The sequence below is a fragment of the Molossus molossus genome, unplaced genomic scaffold (genome assembly GCF_014108415.1).
Source record: "Molossus molossus isolate mMolMol1 unplaced genomic scaffold, mMolMol1.p scaffold_m16_p_12, whole genome shotgun sequence".
Taxonomy (NCBI): Eukaryota; Metazoa; Chordata; class Mammalia; order Chiroptera; family Molossidae; genus Molossus; species Molossus molossus.
The window spans coordinates 84836937-84863920 of record NW_023425347.1 but is presented as its reverse complement, the minus strand read 5'-3'; the positions used below and the strand labels follow the sequence as shown (position 1 = coordinate 84863920).

The 26984-nt window shown below is 42.2% G+C and overlaps 1 protein-coding gene across 3 annotated transcripts; it reads left to right on the top strand.

Annotated features, from left to right (window-relative positions):
- The first annotated feature begins 2252 nt into the window (after positions 1–2252).
- Positions 2253–26984, top strand: LOC118626318 (tRNA selenocysteine 1 associated protein 1). 3 transcript variants are annotated; one of them, XM_036255835.1, is made up of 9 exons: positions 2253–2322; positions 2851–2948; positions 15852–15951; positions 16563–16615; positions 17958–18089; positions 19601–19720; positions 23690–23849; positions 24291–24324; positions 26528–26984. In XM_036255835.1, exons 1-9 carry the CDS (start codon positions 2296–2298, stop codon positions 26662–26664), a joined length of 861 nt encoding a protein of 286 aa, XP_036111728.1. In that variant the 5' UTR covers positions 2253–2295; the 3' UTR covers positions 26665–26984. The 3 variants fall into 3 exon arrangements, with proteins under 3 accessions (XP_036111728.1, XP_036111727.1, XP_036111729.1); XM_036255834.1 differs by having other exon boundaries at positions 23687–23849; XM_036255836.1 differs by lacking the exon at positions 19601–19720 and having other exon boundaries at positions 23687–23849.

The following is a 26984-nucleotide window of genomic DNA, read 5'->3' as shown; positions in this document are numbered from 1 at the left end:
TTGTTATCCCTGAAGAAACAGTCCCTGAGAGGTCACGTGACTACAGGTTAGGCCGGAATCTAAATCAGCTCCTGCCTGAGCCCAGAACCTCAATTCCTTTTCCTTGTATTGCTTGTAAGAGTTATAGAGCTCTACATATATTACGTGCTTTACATATATTAGAACACTGTCAGGCACGTAATAACTGCTCTGTAAGTCTTTGCTATTATAATTATTACACATTTTTTATTCCCTGGAGTTAATAATTGCTTTGTTTTTCAAGTGCTTATTTTTATCTTCCCCCATTCTCCTCCAACTTGGATTGGTTACCCCAAAAACAAATGTAGTCACAGTACCCCATATGGCTCATCTATAAATAGCACTGACAAAGTTGAAATAATGTAAATGTTCAGTACTGCTTTCACAAAAATTGTATTTAAAAAAATGGAGAAGTGTGTATGTAGGAGAGGCAGTTGCTTTAAATATCTGAAAATATAAATGAAGAGGAAGTATGTTATTTAGAAATATGCAGGACGATTTTAGGGAACAGATTTGCCCCAGTAGAGTTAGAGTTGGGGGTAAGGAGAGATGCGGTAAAAGGACTGCTGTTTATGTCATAAATTCAGCAAATATTTTTTTCAGTGCATACCTATCCCAAAACTGTAGGAATTTGATTAGAAACAAATGTGCAGATCCCTGTCTTGTGAAGTTTATATTCTAAATTAAGAATACATAAATTTTTCGCTCTGGCTGGTTTGGCTCAGCGGTTAGAGCATCGGCCTGCAGTCCGGAGAGACCTGGGTTCGGTTCCCGCTAAGGGCACGTACCTCGGTTGCAGTTTGTCCCCGGCCCTGGTTGGGTTGTGTGGGTGGCAGCCACTCGATGTGTCCCTTTCACGTCAATGTTTCTCTCGCTCTCTCCCTCTCTTTCCCTCCCACTCTATCTGAACAAAAAATGGAAAAATGTCCTCAGGTGGGGATAAAAAAAAAGATATGTTTTTCTGTATTTAAAAATAATAAGCAAAGAGCACAGCACAGGTTGTCAAATGCTACTAAATATATCACTGTAAGTTACCATCTGAAGGCCTCACAACACCCTATGTGTTGAGCACTGTTATTCCACAATAGCCTCAGAGAGGTTCAGGAACTTTGCCACAATAATTGAGAAGGGACTGGGATTGGTGCTCCATTTGTTTGAATCTACAGCCAAAGTACCCAACCACACTACACTACTGTTGCAGTGAGTAGGATAAAGCTGGAAATCAAGCAAATCATGGTTGGATCTCAAGTTTTCAGACCAATAATTAACACCAACAGAAGCATCTCATTCTGAGAAATGGGCACTAAAGTGAGACAGTAGCCTGAGCCACTGTCCAACTGTCAAGATAATCTAGTCATCGAAATCATGTTTACTGAGGCCTTCCATGGGCAGGTCACTGTTCTGGGACAGGTTCAAGTTCTGGCGGTTTGGATTAGGGTAGTGAAATGTGGGACTCAAGAAAGAATAGTAACAAGACTTGAGGGTTGCCCCCCCCCCCCCCCCCCCGGGCTCAGTGGTGGTTGAGCGTGGACCCCATGCACCAAGAGGTCCTGGGTTCTCAATTCATGGTCAGGGCACATGCCAGGTTGTGGGCCAGATCCCCAGTCCAGAGGTATGCAGGAGGTGGCCGCTGGATGTTCTCATGGATGTTTCTTTCTCTCCCTCTCCCTTCCTCTCTCAAATCAATAAAGAAAAAAAATTCTGTAACATAAATAAATAAAAAGAAAAAAATTATATATATATATAAAAAAAGACTTGAGGATTGACTGGTTGAGAGGACAGAATTGCCTCAATCTACACTCCGTTCAATCCTCCCCCGCCTCCCAGGTCTATACACGGAAATGATGGAAGAATCTCATTCTAGCTTCAACAAAAATCATGTCTTTCGAACTGGGTAGCTTGTTCACAGGTCACACAGTGGAGCTGGATCGTCCGGGATCCCAAAGGGGACCTTTCACCTTAAAAAAAACTTGTATTTGCAAGTTTTTACAGTGAGCATATATTACTTTTGTAATGTTATATGTACGTGTGTTTAAATACATACAGTCTGAGAGAAACCAGAAAAAGCCAGTTATCCGGGCAACCCCCCGACCCGCGCAGGGTGAAGTCCACCCAGCGCTCTGCCGCGGACTCGGCTCTGAATGCGCCCTGCTGAGTCTGCGGGGGAAAGTTCGGAGCGTGCGCGGAAGGCGTCGTAGGCGCATGCTCGGTGGCGGTCCCGGGCCGCAGCGCGGGCGCCAGCGCGGAGCGCCCCCTAAGTCCGGGCCTGGCTGCGGCATGGCTGCCAGCCTGTGGATGGGCGACGTGAGTGAGGGCGGCTATCAGGGTCCGACGAGGAGGAATCTTAGTGTCGGCAGGGAGGAAGGGTCTGAGGGGAGGGGTCCTCGGATCTCAAAAAGATGGATGTAAATGGGAAGGGGAGTTCTTTTGGGTGAAGTGGGTCCCAGCATCCAGGGGTCGGGCTGATTCTGAGGGGGAGGGGTCCTGAGGCCTCGCCTGGGTTCATGGAAGGGAAAGGGAGGTTCTTTGGGGACTGAAAATGGAAGGAATCCCAAGGATTTTGAAGGGCTCTTTGGTATTAAGATTGGAGGTTCCAAAATCCAAAAAGAAGGCTCCCTAAAGGGAGCAAATTTAAAGGGAAGGGATGCCAGAGGTTAGAAACGCGGGAGTTGGGGTTCAGACCACTCTGCATTTGAAACCCTGTCCACACACCCCCATCCGCGCCGGCAGCGTGTAGCCAACCCTGGGGCTGAGGGGACGGGGCTCTGGACCCGGAAGTGTGGAGCCTGCCTGCTTGCTGGCCTGAGTCGCTCTGCCCTTGTATTTACGCAGCTGGAGCCCTACATGGATGAGAACTTCATTTCCAGAGCCTTTGCTACCATGGGGGAGACCGTGATGAGCGTCAAAATTATCCGAAATCGCCTCACTGGGTACGTTCTCTCCTTATATCTTTCAGTTCTCCTTTAATTGTGCTGCAGGTGTCATTCGGGTGATTGTAAACATCATAGAGAGTCAGGGCTTCTCACCCCTAATAATAGTTGTTATAATATTATAAAAGCTAACGTTGGGGGCTTATTGAAAGGACGCATAGCATATGCATGCTGGAGCCAGTCTGTCTGAAAGCTATGTCTGCTGTTTGACCTTTGGTAAGTTACTTAACCTCTCTGTCTCTTTCACTTGGACTATAAAAATGCAGATGATTATAGCATCTGCTTCATAGAGTTGTGGTGAGGATTAAATGAGTTAATTAACATTCAGCATTTAGAATAGTGTCTGCCATATGGCATGTGTTCAGTAAATATAAACAGATTATGATCTGTTAGGTAATAAATACTTTAAAATAACTTTATAAAATGACAAAAACTTCTGAGCAAAGTACTAGTATTAGGGAAGCTTAATAACTATCTTAAAGTTACACAGCTATTAGATGACAAGCTAGTACTTAAATTCAATTCTATCCTCAAGCCACAAGTACCCTTAACTTTTATGCCATTCATTTAAAAATGTATTTATAGATGCCCAGCCAGTGTGGCTCAGTGAATTAAGCATCATCCCAGGGACTGAGAGGTCCCGATTAGATTCCTGGTTATGCCCTGGTTTCCAGCTGATCCCCAGTTGGGGGACATGCAGGAGGCAGCCGATCAATGTTTCTCTCTCTCTTTTTCTTTCTCTCTTAAAAAAAAAATCAATAAAAATTTATTTATAGAGATGCTATGTAGTACTGTTCTAGATTCCCATGAAACAAGCCAGACATAGTCCCTCCTCTCATGGAGTTTACTACATTCTAATGGGGGGATGAGACAATAAGTATGTAAACAAATCCTGGCCGGTGTGGCTCAGTGGTTGAGCATCAACCCATGCACCAAGAGGTCACCAGTTCGATTCCTGGTCAGGGCACATACTCAGATTGTGGGCCAGATCCCTGGTTGGCATGCGAGAGGTGGCCAATCGATGTTCTCTCTCATTGATGTTTCTATCTCTCTTTCCCATACTCTTCCTCTCTCACTAAAACCAATAAAGAAAAAAAAAAATTTTTTTTAAAAAGAAGTATGCAGCCCTGGCTGATTTGGCTCAGCAGTTACAGCGTCGGTCTGCGGTCCAGAGAGACTCTGGTTCGGTTGCCACTAAGGGCGCGTACCTCAGTTGCAGTTTGTCCCCACCCTTGGTTGGTCGTGCAGGTGGCAGCCACTAGTGTCCCTTTCACGTCAATGTTTGTCTCTCTCTCTCTCTTCCTCTCTCTCCCTCCCACTCTATGGAAAAATGTCCTTGGGTGAGGATTCAAAAAAAAAAAAGTATGCAAACAAAACATTGCAAAGAATATTTTCAGATAGGGGTGCTCTATTGCCTCCAGTTTCTTCTTTCTCTTTGGGGGTCTTAATTTTCTTTAGGGTTCTAGTTAGAAGTGAGAGGTTTCCTTTACTAATTTGACAGTGGTTATTGAGCATCTACTCTTTGCCAGATACTCTACTAAAACAGTTTGCTAAATCATCAAATGATTGAATGTATAGATGAGAAATATGAAGTGTGGTCAACTTCAAGTGTTTGGTTGAAAGGTACTTTGTGTATTCAGAACCCAATACCCAGGGACTGATTTTTTGACTGGTGGATCATGCTGACCTAACTATTTTTCTTGCTCCTGTAGACAGAATACCCCACATAATGAGCTCCTAGTTTGAAAATTCATTCCAGAGAGAGAGGAAGGGGGGGAGAGAGACAAACATCAGTGTTAGAGCCATACATTGATGAGCTGCCTGCTGCAAGCCCCTTACAAGGGAATGAACCCTCACCCTGGGCATGTTCCCTGACCAGGAATTGAACCGATAGCCTTTTGGTGCAAGGGACAACAACAAACCAACTAAGCCACACCAGCCAGAACAAAGACTTTGAAGTGGCTTAAAAGAATACTGTAAAATAAATAAATGTAAACTTAAAAACAAGACCAGAGAAAATAAGGGGAAAAAATAAAACTAAAGGAAAAATAACATGCAATAGAGAATTGTGCTTTAGAAATAAATGCAGTGAGTGGTTGCACAAATTATTGTACTTCATACCATAGTACACTCAGAAAAGATAAAATGAGCCCTGGCTGGGTTTCCCAGTGGTTAGAGTATCGGCCTTTGGATTGAAGGGTCAGCCTGGTCAAGGGCACGTACCTGGGTTGCAGGTTCGATCCCCAGCCCGGGTCAGGGTTGTGCATCGGAGGCAACCAATTGATTGTCCCTCTCTCTCTCATCAGTATTTCTTTTTCTCTCAATCTCTTTTTCTCTCTTCCTCCCTCCCTACCACTCTATATAAAAATCAGTGGAAAAATATCCTCAGGTGGGGATTAACAAAAAAAAAATGGTAAAATGATAAATTTTATGTATATTTAACCACCATTTTTGACATTTAAAAAAGGAAAAAAGGAATGCAGTTAGATGTAGAATAACCACATCTCTCATTCATCATTGGTGGTACTATATAATGGTACAGCCAATGGGTACAACTAAGTCCTAGGTGTTTAATCAAGAGAAATGAAAGCTATAGCCACCAAAAACAGGACTGGTAAAAGAATCTTCAGAGCACCTTTATGATAGTGGCCAAAAGCTACAAGCAGCCCACATATCTGTCAGTAGGTTTTGGTGTAGTCATACTATGGAATAATACCATTTAGCAATAAAAAGGAATAAACCAGCCCTAGTCAGATGGTTCATTTGGTTGGAGCATCGTCCCATACACCAAAAAGTTTCAGGTTCAATCCTGTCAGGGCGTGTACAGGAGACAACTGATCCATGCCTGTCTCTCCCTCACACTTCCTTTCTAAAAATTAATAAAAACATATCTCTGGCCCTGACCAGTTTGGCTCAGCAGTTGAGTGTCGGCCTGTGGACCAGAGTCCCGGGTTTGGTTTCCGCTAGGGGCACGTACCACAAAAAAAACAAAAACATATCCTCGGGTGAGTTTTTTTTTTTTTTTTTTTTTTAAAGGAACAAACTACTTACATAATAACAACATGAATGATCTCAAAAGCATTACACTACATGAAAGAAGGCTTGCTGTATGATTGTACTCATTTAAAATTCTAGAATATAGATTTCACCTCTCCTATCCTGTTCTCTTCCTCCCTTCCTGACCCCTCCTTCCAAATCCTTTCTGCCCCTTTAACATCCTATCTACAGTTCCCCCACATTCCTTTATTGCCATCTTCTCACTTTCCTGGACCTCCACCTTCCTGTCTCAATTGTCCTTGTCCCTCAAGTGCTTAACTCTGTCTTTTCTTAAGACCCTCATTCCTAGTATTCCCTTAATCCTCTCTGTTTCTAAAATGACCCCTCTTTCCACAAGCTCCGTGTCCCTCCGCCTTAGGGGACCCTCTCACCCATGAAGCCCTACCCCAACCCCCACCCCCAGCTGGCGCCCAGAGGCCCCCTGGCACAGTATAGTCTGGGGGAACATGGCCACTTCTGGTCTCCCTCTCAGGCCTGCGCTGGCCAGACCACAGTCTCTGTCCAGGGCACTCCGCCCTCTGCTCCTTCCATCTAAAAATGTGAATGGATGGATGGATGGATGGATGGATGACTGAATTTCTAGAATATACAAAATTAATCTGGTAGAAATTAACAGTGGTTCTCAACCTTCCTAATGCCGTGACCCTTTAATACAGTTCCTCATGTTGTGGTAACCCCCAACCATAAAATTATTTTCATTGCTGCTTCGTAACTGTAATTTTGCTACAGTTATGTTTTAGGCGACCCCTGTGAAAGGGTTGTTTGACCTTCAAGGGGGTCGTGACCCACAGGTTGAGAACGAAAGATCTAGAAGATTTGTACATTTCATTGCATGTAAACCAAAAGAGAAAAAAACTTAACAATAATTGAGCTCTAGTTCACAATGTTCATGTTAAAGTAATTGAGGGAAGTATACCAATATCTGCAGCTTACTTTGCAATGCATCAAGGAAATAAGGATAATAAATGGGTAGAAAGATGGATAGTTGGATAAAATAGTATTGTAAAATATTCGTTATAGGTGGTACATATGTGGGTGTTTACTGTACAATTATTTCAGTTTTTATGTTTGGAATTTTTCATAATAAAATGTTGAATAAAGAATGTAGACACACTATCCTGAATTCAAATCCAACCTTTGGTACATACCAGCAGTGTGCTTTAAGGCTTATTGTATAATCCTGTTAAGTCTCCATGTTATATAAATGAGTGTAATGCTTTTATTTGCCTCATAAAGTTGCGTGAGGATTAGATGAGATAGTGCGTGTGAAGTGGTTAGCACAGTGCCTGGCCCTAAGTGAGTGCTTAGTAGTGGTCAACTCTTACAGGTGGTGGCGGTGTTGACGTCTGTGAGCCTTACCATTCCAGCACACACAAAACAGATTTGACCCACCATTTTTTTTTTAACATCAACAAACATTTATGAAGCTCATAGACTCTGTGATCCTTGGGCTCAGGTACTGCTCTTGCCCATACTTTCTTGGTTTTGTGTCCTTAAGGTTATTTCAACTGAAGATCTAAAGTAGTATTTCCAGAAAAGTGTAGATTCTGTCACTGGTAATGGCTTTAAAGTTGATGTTAAGAAAGTTAACACTTTTCGCCCTGGCCGGTTTGGCTCAGCGGTTAGAGCATCGGCCTGCGGTCCAGAGAGACCCGGGTTCGGTGTCCGCTAAGGGCACGTACTTCGGTTGCAGTTTGTCCTCGGCCCTGGTTGGTCGTGCGGGTGGCAGCCACTCGATGTGTCCCTTTCACGTCGATGTTTCTCTCTCTCTCTCTCCCTCCCACTCTATCTGTACAAAAAATGGAAAAATGTCCTCGGGTGAGGATAAAATAAATAAATAAATAAAACAGATTACTCCTTTAAAAAAAAAAGAAAGAAAGTTAACACTTTTCAGTATCTCTTAGTAGGAAGGGATGTCAGAGGCTACAGCCACATCTTCCTATTTATATCTCTTAGTGATGTTATCAAAATGCGAACACCAGGAATCTCATAGTTATCCCCCAGTAGGTAAGGTCCATGGGTTTCTTTTGTTTTTCTAACTAGACTGTAAACTTTTTTGTTGTTGTCAATCCTCACCTGAGGATATTTTCCACTGATTTTTAGATTGGGCCCTGGCTGGTTTGGCTCAGCGGTTAGAGCGTCGGCCTGTGGTCCAGAGAGACCCAGGTTCGGTTCCCGCTAAGGGCATGTACCTCGGTTGCAGTTTGTCCCCGGCCCTGGTTGGGTTGTGCAGGTGGCGACCACTTAATGTGTCCCTTTCACATCGATGTTTCTCTCTCTCCCTCCCACTCTATCTGAACAAAATTTTGAAAAGTGTCCTCGGGTGAGGATAAGAAAAAAAAATTACCTCATAGATTGGAAGAGAGGGAGGGAGAGACAAAGAGAAACATTGATTGGTTGCCTCCTGCACAGCCCCAGTTGGGGATGGGGATGGGGATGGTATCTGCAACCCGGTAGTGCCCTTGACTGGGAATCAAATCTATGACCCTTTGGTCTGTGAGCTGATTCTCTAACCCAGCCAAGGCAGATGTAAGTTTCTTGAGGATAAGAGCCATGTTCTCCAACTCTATCAGCCTGGCCTGTAGAGATGATTGAAAAAAAAAAAAATTAATATGAAAAATTTAAAACGAAGCTGTAAAGGATAGTACAGTGAACAATCATACACCCACCACCTAATTTCAACAGTTTTTAACCTGTTGCCATATTTCTCTTATTTCATATTAATCTAAATTTATCTATCTTTTTTAGTTGTTGTTAAAGAATCCCTTTCTTTTTTTTTTTTTTTATCCTCACCCGAGGACATCTTTTTCATTTTTTGTTCAGATAGAGTGGGAGGGAGAGTGAGGAAGAGAGAGAGAGAAGCATCGATGTGAAAGGGACACATCGAGTGGTTGCCACCCGCACAACCCAACCAGGGCCAGGGACAAACTGCAACCGAGGTGTGTGTCCTTAGCAGGAACCGAACCCAGGTCTCTCTGGACTGCAGGCTGATGCTCCAACCGCTGAGCCAAACCGGCCAAGGCTCCCTTTCTTCATTTATTTATCACCCAGCTTATTAAACAATTTTAAAATGAAAATAAAGACATCATAGATCCCAAATATGATCTATAAACTAATTCCATATTAGAACTTTTTCAGTAGTACCCAAAACTGTCTCAGCTACTTTTCTCCACCAGGAGTTAACCAAGGACCTCACTTTGTATTTTTTTTATGTTTCTTAAGTCTCTTCATGTGCAACAGCCTCTTCCTCTTCTTCTTCCTCACTCCCAACTCCTACCTTTTATTTTTCTTTTTTTCAATGACACTTTGTTGAAGAAATCAATCCTATTTTGTGGAATGTCCCACATTCTGGAGTAGTCCAGTTTACCTTTCCTATAGTCATTTAACTTACTCCTCTAGCCTCTTTATTTTCTATAAGATAGAAGTTAAATATAGAGGGTTAATTAGATTCTGGTGAAATGGGAGGTTCATAAAGACTAGTTTTATTAACAATAGTGATACATAGTTTGAACCCTGGGTAAAAGGTGATGATAACCAGATCTCTAACCTTACAAATAAGATTATTTAAATGACAAAACTTTAAGCAAGTAATCTTGTCATAATGTTTTGATACTGTACAGTATTCAGTTTCCTTTTAATCTTTCCTTTGATGTTTTTATGATTGTTTTTTCAGTTTTTTTTTTAAACGACTTTATTATTTATTTTTCTCTATTGATTTTAGAGAGAGAGGAAGGGAGAGGGAGAGAGATAGAAACATCGATGAGAGAGAACATCAATTGGCCGCCTCCTGCATGCCCCCCACTAGGGATCAGGCCCATAGCTTGGGCATGCGCCCTGACCGGGAATTGAACTGGTGACCTTTTGATGCATGGGTCGAAGCTCAACCACTGAGCCACGTCGGCTGGGCAGTTTTTATTTTTTATTGCAGATGTTTCTCCTTTTTTCCCCCCTAAACACCCTCTTCCTTATCCTGCCTCCCCACCCTAGCATTGTTGTCTGTGTCCATTGGTTATGCATACATGCATATAAGTTCTTTGGTTCATCTCATTCATCCTCCCCCACCCACCTTCTCTGAGGTTTGTCAGTCTGAACCATACTCCTTTCTGTGTCATTCTATTTTGTTCTTCAGCCCACCTTGATCATTATATTCCACAAATAAGTGAGATTATGTGGTATTTGTCTTTCTCTGATTGGCTTATTTTGCTTAACATAATACTCTCGAGGTCCCTCCAAGTTGTCTCAAAGGATTAGAGATCTTTCTTACAGCTGCATAGTATTCCGTTGTATATATCTACCACAACTTTTTTATCCACTCATCTATTGATAGACACTTGGGCTGTTTCCAGATCTTGGCGATTGTAAATAGTGCTGCTATGAACAAAGGGGTACATATATTCTTTCTGATTGGTGTTTCAGGCTTCTTAGAATATATTCCTAGAAGTAGGATCACTGGGTCAAATGACAATTCAATTTTTAATTTTAAGGAAACATAGTGTTTTCCATAGTGTCTGCATTCCCACCAGCAGTGTACTAGAGTCCCCCTTTCCCCCACACCCTTGCCAGCACTTATTGTTTGATGATTTGTTGATGGCAGCCATTCTGGCTGTTGTGAGGTGATACCTCATTGTTGTTTTATTATGCTTCTCTCTGATGATTAGTGATGTTAAGCTTTTCTTCATATGTCTCTTGACTGTTTGTATGTCCTGTTTGGAGAGGTGTCTGTTTAGCTCCTCTGCCCATTTTTTAATTGGGTTCTTTGTCTTCCTTTTGTTGAGTTGTATGAGCACTCTATATATTTTGGAAATTAACCCTTTTTCTGATGTATCATTGGCATTGATGCTCTCCTATACAGTGGGTTCCCTTTCCGTTTTAATGGTTGCTTCTTTTGCTGTGCAGAAGCTTTTTAGTTTGATGTAGTCCCATGTGTTCATTTTTTTCCTTTGTTTCTGTTGCCTTACGTGATGTATCAGTAAAAATTCTGCTGTGTATGACATCTGAAATTTTGTTGCCTACATTTTCTTCTAGGATTTTTATGGATTCACAGGTCACATTTAAGTCTTTTATTCATTTTGAGTTTATTTTTGTGTATGGTGTAAGTTGATGGTCTAGTTTCATTTTTTTGCATGTAGCTGTCCAATTTTCCCAACACCATTTATTAAAGAGGCTGACTTTACTCCATTGTATGCTCTTTCCATCTTTGTCGAATATTATTTGAACATAATGGTTTGGGTCAATTTCTAGGTTCTCTGTTCTGTTCCATTGATCTATATGCCTGTTCTTGTGCCAGTACCAGGCTGTTTTGATTACATTAGCTTTGTAGTATAACCTGATATTCAATATTGTGATCCCACTTACTTTGTCCTTCCTTTTCAAGATTGCTGTGGCTGTTTAGGGTCTTTTTTGGTTTCATATGAACTTTTTTTGTGTGTGTGGTATGTGCCCCTAGCGGGAACTGAACCCAGGATTCTCTGGTCCGCAGGCCGATGCTCAACCACTGAGCCAAACTGGCCAGAGCAAGCTTTTTTTTTCCTTTCAGTATGCTTGGAACATTTTTTTTCATCCCTTCACTTTCAACATATGTGAGTCTTTTGTTGTGAGGTGGGTCTCTTGTAAACAACATATATATGAGTTGCTTTCTCTCTCTCTCTCTTTTTTTTTATCCTCACCTGAGGACATTTTTCCATTTTTTGTTCAGATAGAGTTGGAGGAAGAGAGAGAGAAAGAGAGACATCAATGTGAAAGGGACAAATTGAGTGGCTGCCACCCGCGCGACCAACCAGGGCCAGAGAGATACTGCAACCGAGGTACATGCCCTTAGAGGGAACCGAACCGGGGTCTCTCTGGACTGCAGGCTGACGCTCTAATCACTGAACCAAACCGGCCAGGGTATATGAGTTGCTTTCTTATCCAATCAGCTATTCTGTGTCTTTTTATTGGAGCATTCAATTTATTTACATTTAAGGTGATTATTGATATGTAATTATATAATGCCATTTTTGTTTAGTGTGGTTATATTTTTCTTCCTGTTTCTTCTAATAATTACAGCAGTCCTTTTAACATTTCTTACAGTGCTGGTTTAGTGCTAATATATTCCCTTAGCTTTTTTTTTGTCTGGGAAGCTCTTTTTTTGACCTTCTGTTTTGAATGATAGCCTTGCTGGGTAGGATTGGATTCAGATCCTTGTTTTTCATGACCTTGATTACTTCATGCCATTCCCTTCTGGCCTTTAGTGTTTCTGTTGAGAAGTCAGATGATAGCTTTATGGGGGTGCCTTTGTAGGTAACCCATTAGCTTATCTCTTGCTGCCTTTAGGATTCTCTTTGTCTTTAATTTTTGGCATTTTAATTACTATGTGTCTTGGTGTGGGCCTGTTTGGGTTCTTCTTACTTGAGGCTCTCTGTGCTTCTTGAACTTGAATGCCTCTTCTCCTTCACCAAGTTAGGGAAGTTTTCTGTCACTGTTTCTTCAAATATATTTTCTAACCCTTGCACATTTTCTTCTTCAGGGACCCCTATGATGCGAATATTATTACGTTTCCAGTTGTCCCACAGTTCTCTTAAGCTGTCTTCCTGTTTTTTAATTGTTTTTTCCTTTTGGTTTTGATTGGTTGATTTTTTTTTACCCTGTTTTCTAATTCACTGATCTGCTCCTCAGCTTTGTCTACTCTGCTGGTTATTCCTTCCAATGTGTTCTTTATTTATGCTATGTCATTCTTCATTTCCACTTGGTTGGTTTTCAGTGTTTCTATATCTTTACTCATGCTGTTGAGCTTTCTCAAGATCATGGCCCTGAACTCTACCTCTGATAACTTGCTTAACTGCATTTCATTTATCTCATCTTCAGTAGAATTCTCTTGTTCTTTCATTTGGGATTTGTTTCTTTGTGTCGCCATTTTGTCCATCTCAGTGGGTTTTGGAGCCTGTCAAATTTTTCCTGTGGGTGTTGGTGTTCTGCTATTTGTGTCTCCCTCTACTCGGTTTGGATGAGTGTTGGAGGACCCACGTTACACACCACTGTCAGGTCTTACTTCCATGGGTAGATTTGCAAGCCCAGGAAAGGTTCAGTTATCCTCTAGCATTTTGCCTGAGGCTATTAGTCCCAGTTACTTGATGAGCTTTGGGTTGTAGCCCTCAGCTGAATAAAACAACTCCCTCAAGTGTTCAGCATAAGAGGATTTCCAGAGGATGGAGCAGTGCTGGTTGTTAATGAGCCTCAATTTGCATTTCTTGGCCCAGCTGGATGGGGTTAAATCTCCGAGGGAAGCGCTGCTGCTTCTCCCCAGAGCTCCGGAAGGGATCAAGGCCACCCTGTGTGGCCACATTTCAGCAAAAATTCTGAATGCCCTCCATATCCCAGGTGTCCCCACACAGTTCCAGTCCAGTCCACCCTCCCTTTGCTGGAGCCCAAGGTGAGTGGCTGTAGCTAATTTAGTGCTCTGTCCCAACCGTCTGTGCTGTGGAGCTGGCTTGGGATTTTAACCCCGAGGGAGCTGCTCACAGCTAAAACCGCTGCTGTCTGTGGGCTCCCAGCCCACCTTCTCGCGCCTCTGCAGACCTACCAAGTTCGATTCAATGTCCCTGGTTATATGGTCCTCTCCAGCTGCTTTACTGTTGCTTTTTCCTGATGATTTGTCTTTATTTTAGTTGTAATTCCAGTTTGGTCCTGGGAGAACGTCTGTGTAGCTTCCATTCACTCTGCCGCCATTTTGGAATTTCTAAATGTATCTATCTTTAGAAAGATAGATATAGATAGATGATTTTTTTCTTTTTTTTTTTCTTATTGATTTTTAGACAGAGAGGAAGAGAGAGGGAGAGAGAGATAGAAATATTGATGAGAGAGAACATCGATTGGTTGCCTCCTGCATGCCCCTTACTGGGGATCAGGCCCATAACATGGGCATGTGCCCTGACTGGGAATCTAACCAGCGACCTCTTGGTGCATGGGTCGACGCGCAACCACTGAGCCACACCAGCTGGGCTAGATCGATGATTTCTTCCTGCTAAACCATTTGAAAGTAAATTACAGGCGTTGTGACACTTCACTTCTAAATATTTAAGTATATATTTCACTGCCCAAAACTGGATATTCTCTTATATAACCACAGTGCTCATATCAGAGTAACAAAATTAACAATGATATACCATATAATAGCCAATCTTAAAGTTTTTTTGGTTTTTTTTTTTTTTAATCCTTACCCGAGGACATTTTTCCATTTTTTGTTCAGATAGAGCAGGAGGGAGAGAGAGGAAGGGAGAGAGAGAGAAACATCGATGTGAAGGGACACATCGAGTGGCTGCCACCCGCCAATCTTAAAGTTTTTATAATTGTCCCTAGACTATTTTTTATAGCTTTTTGTTTTTTTAATGTTTTTATCGATTTTGTATTTTTATTTTTTTATCCTCACCTGAGGACATTTTTGCATTTATCTTCAGATAGAGTGGGAGGGAGAGAGGGAGGAAGAGACAGAAACATCGATGTGAGAGAGGCACATCGACTGGCTGCCACCCACACAACCCCATGGGGCTGGGGACAAACTGCAACCGAGGTACACACCCCTAGTGGGAACCGAACCTGGGACTCTCTGGTCTGCGGGCCGACACTCTAACTGCTGAGCCAAACTGGCCAGGGCTTTATTGATTTTTTTAGAGAAAGAGGAAGGGCCCTGGCCAGTTTGGCTCAGCGGTTAGAGCATCAGCCTGCGGACCAGAGAGTCCCGGGTTCGGGTCCTGCTAAGGGCTTGTACCTGGTTGCAGTTTGTCCCTGGCCCTGGTTGGGGTCGTGTGGGTGGTGACCACTTTTTGTGTCTCTCTCACGTGGATGTTTCTCTCTCTCTTCCTCTCTCTCTCCCTCTCGTTCTATCTGAAGATAAATGCAAAAATGTCCAGGGACAATTAAAAAAAAAGAAAGAAAGAGAAAGGAAGAGAGAGAAACATCCACGTGAGAGAGAAATGTCGATCATCGCCTCCTGCACACCCCCTACTGGGGATCAAGCCTGAAATGCATGTGTCCAGACGGGGAAATTGAACTGGGACCTCTCAGTCCAGGGGGGATTCAATCTACTGAGCCACACTGGCAGGGCTGGTTTATTTTTTAATGAATTGGGATCCAATCAGAGATCAGATCCTGCACTGCATTTAGTTTTTTAGTCTATCATCTCTTTAGTGTAGAAAAGCCCACCTCTGTCTTTTTTCACAAACATCAACTTTTTAAAGAGGTAAAACTAGTTGTCTTACATTCTGGATTCTGGTCTTCTATTTTGGATTTATTTATTTCCTTGTGGTGGTGTTTTACTTGTTCTGGCCCGAATATTTCTTGTAAACTAAAGGGTTGATGGGATTGTATTAAATATTTTTGGCGGAAATGCTTTCTAGGTAAAACAGTACATAAATGTTTACTAATTCTGGGACTTGCCCAGATTGGCAGGTCTTATATTTGTAAGTTAGATCTGAATTCGGTTTTGTTTTGTTTTGTTTTGATCCTCGCCTGAGGACATTTTTCCAGTTTTTGTTCAGATAGAGTGGGAGGGAGAGAGAGGAAGATAGAGAGAAAGAGAGAAACATCGATGTGAAAGGTACACATCGAGTGGCTGCCACCCACACGACCAACCAGGGCCGGGGACAAACCGCAGCCGAGGTACACGCTGCGAAACGGGTCTCTCTGGACCGAAGGCCGATGCTCTAACCGCTGAACCAAACCGGCCAGGGCTAGATCTGAACTAGGATTTAGCAGGGAACAAAAACAGTATGGGCTCTTGCTTTTCCCTCCCTTCAGGCTAAGACTCAGTCTCTCATCTGGAAACCGAATTTTAAACATTATCTTTCTCTGTTTTTTTTTTTTTGTTTCTAGGATCCCAGCTGGCTACTGTTTTGTAGAATTCGCAGATTTGGCCACAGCGGAGAAGTGTTTGCATAAAATTAATGGGAAACCTCTTCCAGGAGCCACACCTGTAAGGACACTTAGATAATGATAATGTTGCCATTTTTATTGTCAATCAGTAACTATTATTTATTGAATCCCTACTCTATATTTATGTCATTTTATTTAATTCTGTAACAACCTTGAAGAGTAGATGTTGTTATTTTTGACAGAGAAAACTGAAGCTCAGGGAAGTGGAATAACTTCCCCAAGGCAAAACAGGTAGTGTCAAAGCCAGGATGCAAAATGAAGATTGGTTGACCCTGAAGTCCATGCCCTTTCCACTCTGCACCTCTGCTTCCCTTAATGGAAGACTTGAAATCATACCTCTTGCCTGATTGAGAAAGTAGAACAGGCTGGTAGTAGTGAGGACACATTTCAAGAGAGTTACATTCTGCTCTTCCCACAGTTACTTAGCTTACAGCTGCACCAAGCTGGCACACGGGGCTCATAGAACCATGGAGCTGGCAGTGCCCTTAGCGGTCATCCGTGCAACCCCCTCATTTTATACAGGAGAAAAAGCTGAGGCTTAGAGAGGGGGAGATGTTTTGGCCAAGGTAATTTATTTCAGTTTTTTTCAAATATTGTTTGACTCTTACAACACCTTTCTCTGTTTTAGTTTATTTGTTTTTAAATTTCCAGGCAAAACGTTTTAAACTGAACTATGCCACTTATGGGAAACAACCAGATAACAGGTAAGTATGGAGTAGCCCCAAGGTAGCTTCAAGACCCAGAAAGTGTCTAGAGAGAGACAAGAGATGCATCATTGTGCATCGCTACCAATGAGGAGGGTAGGGGGTTGATTTTGGCTCTACTTTGCATTCTGCCTGAAGGATGACCCCTTCCCATTATGCTTCATGTTGAGGCCCATTTCTTCTCTATGTTTCATTTCTTAGCTTTACTCCTCACAATGTTGAGGTTTTATTCCATAATAATTGACCTGTTGTAGCAATATAATTTGATATTCAGCATTTCAAGTTGCTGTTTGAAAACTTTAAAACAATGTATCAAAAGCTTTTGAAAGATTTTACCCACTGACCCTTTAATTCTGCTTTTCAGAATTTATTCATGATGTGGGTAAGATTAGCCTCTAAGGTGTTAATTGAAATATTATGTATAGTGGGAAAAATTGGCGGGAAACCAAATAATCTAATAATAGGGAAGTGGTTTAAATTATAATATGTTCATTAATAGGAATGTGATGTATCAATTAATAAGTCATGTTATAGCAGAATTAGTAACATGTCAAGATGTTGGCTATGTTAGAAGTGAAAAAATGCTAAAAACTAAACAATCATATCCAACTTTTGTAAATTCAAAAGAAGAAGCCAAAGGGGGAAAAGAGTATATATCAAAATGTTCATTGATTACCTTTAAGTGGTGAGTTATTGGTAATTTTATTTTTCTTTGTCCTTTAGTGTATTCTAATTTTACACAAGGAAAATGTATCATACTTGAAATAAGAAAATAATGGCTTCGCTTGTTTTTGTTTCGTAGAATTGTTTTAGATCAGGGGCTGGCAAACTATGGCCTGCTTTGTATCACCTGCAAACTAAAAATGGTTTTTACATTTTTAAAGGAATGTGAAAACAAAGAAAAGTTACAGAGACCATAGGTGCCCTGGCCCTTTGCAGAAAAAGTTTGATGACCCCTGTTCTAAAATTTGGGGTATTGCATTTAAGTTAGGTTTTACATCTTTAGTAGATAGTCCAGTCGTTATTCTCTCTATCTTTTTCCGTTTAAATTAGAAATATGCAGTGACTACAAAACATCTATTTTGATCTTTAGCGTAACTCTGACCTTGACCCCCATCTGCACTTATGTAATCCTTGAAGCCAGACAGGCTTTGTGCAGTGGATGAAGGACTTGGGTAAGGCAGGGGACTACTTCTATACCTCGCCTGCCAGGACTGCCAAATGAAACAAATTAGGACCTGATCATTCACTAAGAAGGCCCAGAAAAGATTTACCTAGAATGAGTCAACAGTGCTCATCAGAACAAAGGTCTTTGTCTCTGAATCTTATTCTCTCCTCTCAGCCCTGAGTACTCCCTCTTTGTGGGGGACCTGACCCCAGATGTGGATGATGGCATGCTGTATGAATTCTTCGTCAAAGTCTACCCCTCCTGTCGGGGAGGCAAGGTGGTTTTGGACCAGACAGGCGTGTCTAAGTAAGGCCTTACCTGTTATTGATGCCTACCCTGTTAGTTTCAGCATTTTTCTCATAGTTTGAGGTATTACAGACAGGACATGTAGTGTGGTAGTTAAGAGCACAGGTTCTTGCCCTGGTCAGTTTTGCTCAGTGGTTAGAGCATCAGCCTGAGGAATGAGTGGTCTCAGGTTTGATTCCTGGTCAAGGACACGTACCTGGGTTGCTTTGAACTCTAGCCCCTGTCGGGGTCCTGTGGGAGGCAACCATTTGACGTTACTCTCTCACATCAATGTTTCTCTCTCTCTCTCCCTCCTTCCTTTCCACTGTATCTAGAAATCGGTGGGAAAATATTCTCAGGTGAGGATTAACAATAACAAAAAGAGAGCATGGGTCTGGAGCCAAACTGCATGGGTTGAATCCTGGCTCTAACACTGGCCAGGGATAGTGCAGGATACAAGTTACTGAAGCTCTGACCATGTTTCCTCACTTGTGAAACAGGACTGATTCATAGCATCTGCTCACAGGGGCGATGTAAGATTAAATGTAATACGAAATGCTTTATAGATGTTTACTATTTTATTTATTATTGTTACTTCAAAACTGGGAAAACCTCTAAAAAGGTTCTTTTTGGGGGGAGTCTAACAGACCTGGATTTGAATTCTGCTTCTACTATAACTTCATGCAAACCTCTAACTAACTTCATTAGTAAACCTCTCTGAACTTTAGTTCCCTCTTCAGTAAAATGTGAATACTACATCAAATTGTTGGACCATTCAATGAGATAACCCTGGAAAAATGCTCAACACAGTGTCTGGGAAATAGGAAGTGCTCATTAAATGTTAGCTATCATTCATTTATTCCCCCAATTAGAATATGAGTTCAGGAGATCAAGAACCTTGTCTGCTTATGACTGCCGAGTCCCATTGCCTACAGGAAGACTCAGTAAATATATATATATATATATATATTTTAATATGTATTACCTTTTTGTTTTCATTGATTTTTAGAGAGAGGAAGGGGGAGGGAGAGAGAGAGAAACATCGATCAGTCGCCTCCTGCACATGACCAAGGATCGAACCTACAAGCTAGGTATGTGTCCTGACCGGGAATCGAATCCCACCACCTTTTAGTGTACCGGATGATGTTCCAACCAACTGAACCACGCTGAACAGGGTGACTCAGTAAATATTTGCTGAAGGAGCTTTTATAACTATTACTACTGCTGTTACCACAATGATAATAATACTTCCAAGTAGTTTGGGAGGGAAGCTACTATTTGGGCAGGAACCCATCAGTGAAGGTATAGAGAAAATGGTGAACTGAAAGTGGGGATTCCCACAGATCTCGGGATCCTCCAGTGCTTGAATCTCTCATTGCACTGCGGCATACCTGCCCGATGGGGCTCATCCCTGCCCACATAGTTTGATGGACTCTCTTTATCCCTTTTAGTCCCTTTTCCATTCTTAGACTTTACATTTATCCCATTTGTGATCTATATATATTGTGTGTGTGTGTGTGTTTTTCCTGCAGGGGCTATGGTTTTGTGAAATTCACAGATGAACTGGAACAGAAGCGAGCCCTGACAGAGTGCCAGGGAGCAGTAGGACTGGGGTCTAAACCAGTGCGGCTGAGTGTGGCAATCCCTAAAGCGTGAGTCTTGTGCTGGCAGGGAATGTAGAGGGCCTCTGGACTGACCCCCACCTGGACGCTCCTCACCTTTGTTGATAATCAGAGCATCCACTTGCTGGATGGGAGGCTACAGGGAGATTCAGTTCAGCTCACAAAAAAGGAATGCCTGATGTTTGCCAGGCTGTTTGCTGGGTGTTGGAGATGAACAAGCATAACCCTGCCCCTCCAGAAGTTTATGGTTGGGGAGAGAGCTATGACTGGGGAAGACAGATACATTCAGGCGTTGCTGATAGATAGCTGTGATGGAAAAACAGTTTGGCAACACATGATGCCCTGCTCTTTGCCCAGTAGTGCCACTGTTTGACATTTATCCAGAGGATTAATAAGAATTGAGCTGAGCCCTGGCTGGTTTGGCTCAGCGGTTAGAGCGTCGGCCTGTGATCCAGAGAGACCTGGGTTTGGTTCCCACTAAGGGCACGTACCTCAGTTGCAGTTTGTTCTGGGCCCTGGTTGGGTCATGTGGGTGGCAGCCACTCGACCTTTCACGTCGATGTTTCTCTCTCTCTCTCTCTCTCTCCCCCTCCCACTCTATCTGAACAAAAAATGGAAAAATGTCCTTGGGTGAGGATTTAAAAAAAGAATTGAGCTGAAGGCCCTGGCCGGTTTGGCTCAGCAGTTAGAGCGTCAGCCTGCGGTCCAGAGAGACCTGAGTTCGGTTTCCACTAAGGGCACGTACTTTGGTTGTGGTGAGTCCCTGGCCCTGGTTGGGTCATGTGGAAGGCAGCCACTGGATGTGTACCTTTCACGCCAATGTTTCTCTCTGTTTCTTCTTCCCACTCTATCTGAACGAAAAATGTCCTAAGGTGAGGGTAAAAAAGTAATTTAAAAAAAAGAATTGAGCTGAAGGAAAAAATTACACCCAACTTTAACCTTATTTATATCGATGAAACTTACAAACCTGTGACTGTCCCATGCTACGGAATGGCTAAGAATTAATGATCCAGATGCTCTACAGAATAGTGTATACATCACTATGGTACCTATCATGCTAGGCAGAAAACAACTGCAAGCAGTTTCTCACTCAGATGTAAGACAACTTTTCTCTGTATAGAATCTTCCATCCTTTGGCTAAAGCAGTAGTTCTCAATGAGGGGCAGTTTTTGTTCCCTGGGGGCCATTGGCAACATTTAGAGACAATGTTGGTTGTTACAACTTGGTGGGGGAAGGTGCTGCTGACATCTAATGAGTATATGTCAGAGATGCTGCTAGACATCGGACAATGCACAGGACACCCCCTACAACAAATATTTGTCAGCTCGCCTCCTTCCGCCAAAAGTAAATAATGTCAAGACTGAGAAACTCTATGCCAAAAGTATGAGATTGACTGCATTCTTAGGGCCGGACTTCCAAATGGCCATTTAAAAAAATATATGGTCTTGCTGGTGTGGTTCAGTGGTTGAACGTCGACCCTTGCATCAAGAGGTCACCAGTTCAATTTCTAGTGGGGACACATGCCATGTTGTGGGCCCGATCCCCAGTGGAAAGCATGTAGGAGGCAGTCAGTCGATGTTCTCTCTCATCGATGTTTCTATCTCTCTTGCCCTCTGACTTCCTCTCTCTCTAAAGTCAATAAAAGAAAAAATAAATGAATTTAAAAAAAATAAAAATAAAAATACGTTTTTATTGATTTTTAGAGGGTTGGGGCAGGGAGAGAAACATCGATCTACTGCCTCCGGAATTGAACCAGCGACCTTTAAATGCATGGGACTACGTTCAACCAACTGAACCACATGGGCCAGGTCCCATATGGCCATATATATATATTTTTTTTTTCTTTATTGATTTTTATAGAGATGGAGGGAAACATCGCGATGAGAGAGAACATCGATTGACCGCCTCCTACATGCCCCCCACTGGGGATCAGGTCCACAACCTGGGCATGTGCCCTGATCAGTAATTGAACTGGCGACCTCTTGGTGCATGGGTCAGTGCTCAACCACTGAGCCATGCTAGCTGGGCTGGTTTAACTGTTTTTAATACATAGAAGTTCAGCCTGAGTGATTTCTCCCCCAAAGTGTTGTTTTTCCTAAGTTCTATTATATATATAAGAATATTAAAGAAACTATTTAAAACAGCCCTGGCCGGTTTGGCTCAGCGGTTAGAGCGTCGACCTGCGGTCCAGAGAGACCCGGGTTCGGCTCCCGCTAAGGGCATGTACTTCGGTTGCAGTTGTCCCCGGCCCTGGTTGGTCGTGTGGGTGGCAGCCACTCGATGTGTCCCTTCACGTCGATGTTTCTGTCTCTCTCTCCCTCCCACTCTATCTGTACAAAAAAATGGAAAAATATCCTCGGGTGAGGATAAAAAAAAAAAATTAAAACAAAGAAATTTCCTCATTACCCTAAAATGACTAATTATAATTTGTGAGTTTGTTTCCAGGCTTCTCCAAAGTTATCCATGATACATAGATATACATATACCATATATATATACACACACTACATATGGGTCAGTTTATATGTTGTAGATTTATATCTTTATTCATTTTATAAATAAATAATGCTCTTTTCCCCCAGTTTACTCAGTGTACACACTCACTGTTCCATATAGTTGCACAATCATTATCATTACATTTTTAACAGCTGCAGGTTATTCTTTTGATTGTATATTCTGACAAAATCCCTTCTGCAAAGAGGTTATATTCTGTTATATATCTAGTTCTTCCTTGAATATTGTCAGTATTTGGTGCTTGCTTCTGGGGAGATGTCTTCAAGCACTAGGATTTGAGGGAAATAAGAGTTCCCTTTGAGAGCTAGACTGTAAGAGCTGAGTGTGGAGATACAGAACAGGAGTGTGCAGATCCAGGCCAGGAGACTGTACCTCTGATTACCTGAACATGGCAGGAGGGTGATGGACACCCTTGGAAACATCCTTGGAAGGGGAGTCATGGAGGCAAAATATTGTCAGTTTTCAGCCTGGTGCTGGGCAGGGAGAGGGAGTCCATGTTTTTTTACATCATTTAGCCACTCCATCAGGAGGTGGTCAGATGTGGAATCTGTCAAACTGCTTTGGCTGACTCCTACTCACCAAGCAGGACATTACACTCGCAAGGAACTTGGGAAGAGCTCACTCATACTTTGAGCATTTTATGGTTCCCATGATGGGTATTTCTATGGTAGTTCAACTCTGGCTTATGACTTGGTTTCCTCTTTGGTTTCGCTGCAGAGATAGAATGCACCAATCATGAGGATGTAGTGTGTCCCACACTGTGTGACTGTTATGATTCTCTTTATAAACCAGCTGGCATGGCGGTGTCAGCCTCTGCCTCCTGCACATGTTTGGTGTGCACTTGAAATAGACTCTGGCCTGTCGGACTACGGTGGCTCTGGAAGAGCTTTGTCACCTTTTATGTTCTTTGATTCCTGTCAGCTGGACTGCTGGTCATACTCCAGGCCTGTTTCAAAAGCCTACTCACAAGTACTTTTTTATGTTCTTGAGAGCAGTGGCTCCTTCGCAGACTTGACGTTGTCTTTGGTTAGCAGCTGGGGCAGCTGTGCAATCAGGATAAGAAAGCTTTCCGCTGACCCTGACCCTGGGCCTCAGCCCTGATTGGTAAATGCAGGAAGTAGGAGACTAGCAACATGACTTGGGTCTGTCAGGCCAGGTGCTGTATGTAATGGTGTGGTATTAACATGAGCCTTGGAGTTACGTTTGGCTCTAGTCATAGGTGTGGTCTTAGGTAAATCATTTAACCTTTCAGACACTCCAGTAGTCTTATCTGTATAATGGGACAAATTATATAACCTCTCTTTACCTCAATTTCTTCATCTGTAAAATAGGAATAATGTATACTTATTGCAAGGGATTGTTGTAGGGATTAAATGAAGTTAATTTGTATAAAGCACTTAAAAAAAGTCCCTGTTCAGTTAATAAGTGTTTTAGAAATGTTTTCCTCACATGTATTTATTTTTGGTTCTTTCTTCATTTAAGGAGTCGTGTGAAGCCAGTGGAATATAGCCAGATGTACAGTTACAGTTACAACCAGTATTACCAGCAGTACCAGAACTACTATGCCCAATGGGGCTATGACCAGAACACAGGCAGCTACAGCTACAGCTATCCCCAGTATGGCTATACCCAGAGCACCATGCAGGTAACCGTGATTTGGCAAGTCTGTTCTCTTGGGTTATATTATCCTTTAGACACATGGGTCATTATCCAGGATGGGATTGATAAGGGCGGGAATGTGAGCTTCCGAAAAAATGGGAAATGATGAAACAACCTAGGCCCTCTTGTTAAAAATAAGCCATCTTGCCCAGTTGGTGTGGCTCCGTGGATTGAGTGTTGTCCCATGGACTGAGAGGTCCTGGTTCGATTCCCGGTCAGGGCACATGCCCAGGTTGTGAGCTCCATTCCCAGTAGGGGCCGTGCAAGAGGCAGCCGATCGATGTGAGACGCATTGTTGTTTCTATCTCTCTCTCTCTCCCTCTCTCTCTAAAAAATAAATTAAAATATATTTAAAAAATATAAGCCATCTTTGTCATGGACCAGGATTTTACCATCCTTCTCACTCACCTCTCTGGTTTCTTGACAGACATATGAAGAAGTTGGAGATGATGCATTGGAAGGTAAGAATGAAGTCCATCACTCATTTGCTCTGTCCGCCATTATGCAGTGATTGTTTTGTGGATGGCACTTTATTTTCAGCTAGATGCTGAAGGAATGCATGGTGACTTCTGCCTGGAGGAACTTACATTCTAATGAGAGAGCCAGTGCATACATAATTACAGTAAGAAGTATGTGTGTTGGCCCTGGACAGGAAGCTTAGTTGGTTAGAGTGTCATCCCAATACATCAAGGTTGTGGGTTTGATCCCTGGTCAAGGCATGTATAAGAATCAACCAGTGAATGCATAAGTAAGTGGAATAATAAATCTATGTCTCTCTCTCTCTCTCTCTCTCTCACTCTCTCCCCCACTTCCTCTCTCCAAATTAAATCAATCAATCAAAAAAAAAATTTACTATAAAAAAAGAAAGTGTGTGTGTCACCCAGAGATGTGAGTGCAGATCCCAGAGAGCACAGGGGGAAGCAGCTTTGTACTGAGGGAGGTAACCAGTCACTCCCTAGATGAGTGGCATTCTACCTGGGATGTAGGTTTCAGCAAAAATACTATTGCCTTGTATTTGTTTGACAATTTGTAAAAATCACTTTTGATTTTGATTTAATTTTTTCTATATAAAATGCATGTTTTTTTCTCGTTTTTGAGTAATAGTTATGATTGAAAGTTCGGAAAATTAGTAGAGTATTATGACATAACTAATCCTGCTTCATAGTAATTATTAATTTTGTTTAATTAAAAGGATTTTTATGCCCTGGCTTGTTTGGTTCAGTGGTTAGAGCGTCGGCTCACAGAGCAAAGGGTCTCGGGTTCAATTCCTGGTCAAGGGCACATACCTGGGATGCAGGTTTGATCTCCAGCCCCAGTCAGGGTCATGTAGGAGGCAACCAATTGATGTGTCTCTCACATCAATGTTTCTCTCTCCCTTCTTCCCTTTCATTCTATCTAAAAATCAATGGAGCCCTGGCCAGTTTGGCTCAGCGGTTTGAGCATCGGCCTGCGGTCCAGAAAGACCCGGGTTCAGTTCACGCTAGGGGCACATACCTCAGTTGCAGTTTGTCCCTGGCTCCGGTTGGGTTGTGCAGGTGGCAGCCACTCAATGTGTCCCTTTCACATTGATGTTTCGCTCTCTCTTCTCTCTCTCCCTCCCACTCTATCTGCACAAAAAAAAAAAAAAAAGGAAAAATGTCCTCGGGTGAGGATAAAAAAAAAAAAAAAGAACAAAAGAATAATAGTTATAATTTGACCATTTAGTAAAGAGAGTTTGACCACTGATATAAACTGTACTCATAGCCCTGGCAGGTTTGGTTCAGCCGTTGGAGCATCTGCCAGCAGATCGAAGGGCTAGTTGATGTTTCTCTCTCACGTTGATGTTTCTATCTCTCCCTTCCTCTTTCTCTAAAAATTCAATAAAAACAATTTAAAAAAATAAATCAACACAAAACTAAAAGTATAAAATGTTGTTGGTCATAGTGATTAAGTTTTTTTTTAACTTTTATTGTGAAATACATACTGTACATAGAAAAGTACATAAAGCAAATGTATAGTTTAACATGTAATTATAAAGCAATTGCCCATGAGACCTGCATTCATTCAGGTCAAGTAGAATATCGCCAGCCTCCAGAAGCCATCCTTCCCCCAGTCACAACTCACAACTTCTTGTGGTAACCATTTTCTTCCTTTGCTTTATAGTTTTATCACCTAGATATATATCCCTAAACAATATTGCTTTGTTTTGCCTATTTTTGGCCTTCATATAATGCAGTCATACTGAATGTATTGTCTTCAACACTCATGCAATTTGAGATTCAGATTTTGTGCAACTGAGATTCATTTTCTTTTTAAAAATATTTTTTAATTGATTTTTTAGAGATAGAAACATTGGTGTGAGAGAAAAACATTGATTGGCTGCTTCCTGCGCACAGCCCCCCCCACCACCACCACCACCACTGGGGATCAAGCCTGAAACCTCGGGCATGTGCCCTGACCAGGAATCAAACCACAACCTTTCAGTGCATGGGACGATGCTCAACCAACTGAGTCACACAGACTAGAGTGAGGTTCATTTTCAGTGCTATGTAATACTCATTCTCTTCTAAGACTAGTGCTTCTAGTGCTTTGGATTTAGTAATTTGGATAAAATGTTCCAAGCCCAAAATTGTAATAACCCCACCAGAAAATCCAAGGCTAAACGCATCCTTGGTTCTGTTCCAGACCCCATGCCACAGCTGGATGTGACTGAGGCCAACAAGGAGTTCATGGAGCAGAGTGAGGAGCTGTATGATGCACTGATGGATTGTCACTGGCAGCCCCTGGACACAGTGTCTTCAGAGATCCCTGCTGTGATGTAGTCAGGACAAAGGACAAGCCAGCATGGACTGTGTGAGGAGGATAAGAGACTCCTTTAAAAACAATTCAAGAACTTTTACCTTTTTGGAAATGTTTTGTAAGATTTTAATTATCAAGTTTCCTGAAATTATGATTACTGCAATACTGCTACCTTTGATATAGCCATTTGAGTTTTAAAACTAAGGGATCAACTGTTGAAGAGGGTTCTTTGAAGAATAAGCATTTATCCAGTATCCGTACTCCTGCAATAAGGGCAGCTTGGAATTTTTAAATTTTATTCATTTAGAGGGAGAGAAACAATGATCAGCTTCCTCCTGCACAC

What these genes read in the sequence shown, in the direction of transcription:
- LOC118626318 (XM_036255834.1), top strand. Translation starts at nt 2,296, where the DNA reads ATGGCTGCCAGCCTGTGGATGGGCGAC. An exon ending in ATCCGAAATCGCCTCACTGG is followed by an intron (nt 2,949 to 15,851) that starts GTACGTTCTCTC and finishes TTTTGTTTCTAG; the next exon opens with GATCCCAGCTGGCTACTGTT. An exon ending in AGTGTGGCAATCCCTAAAGC is followed by an intron (nt 19,721 to 23,686) that starts GTGAGTCTTGTG and finishes TCTTCATTTAAG; the next exon opens with GAGTCGTGTGAAGCCAGTGG.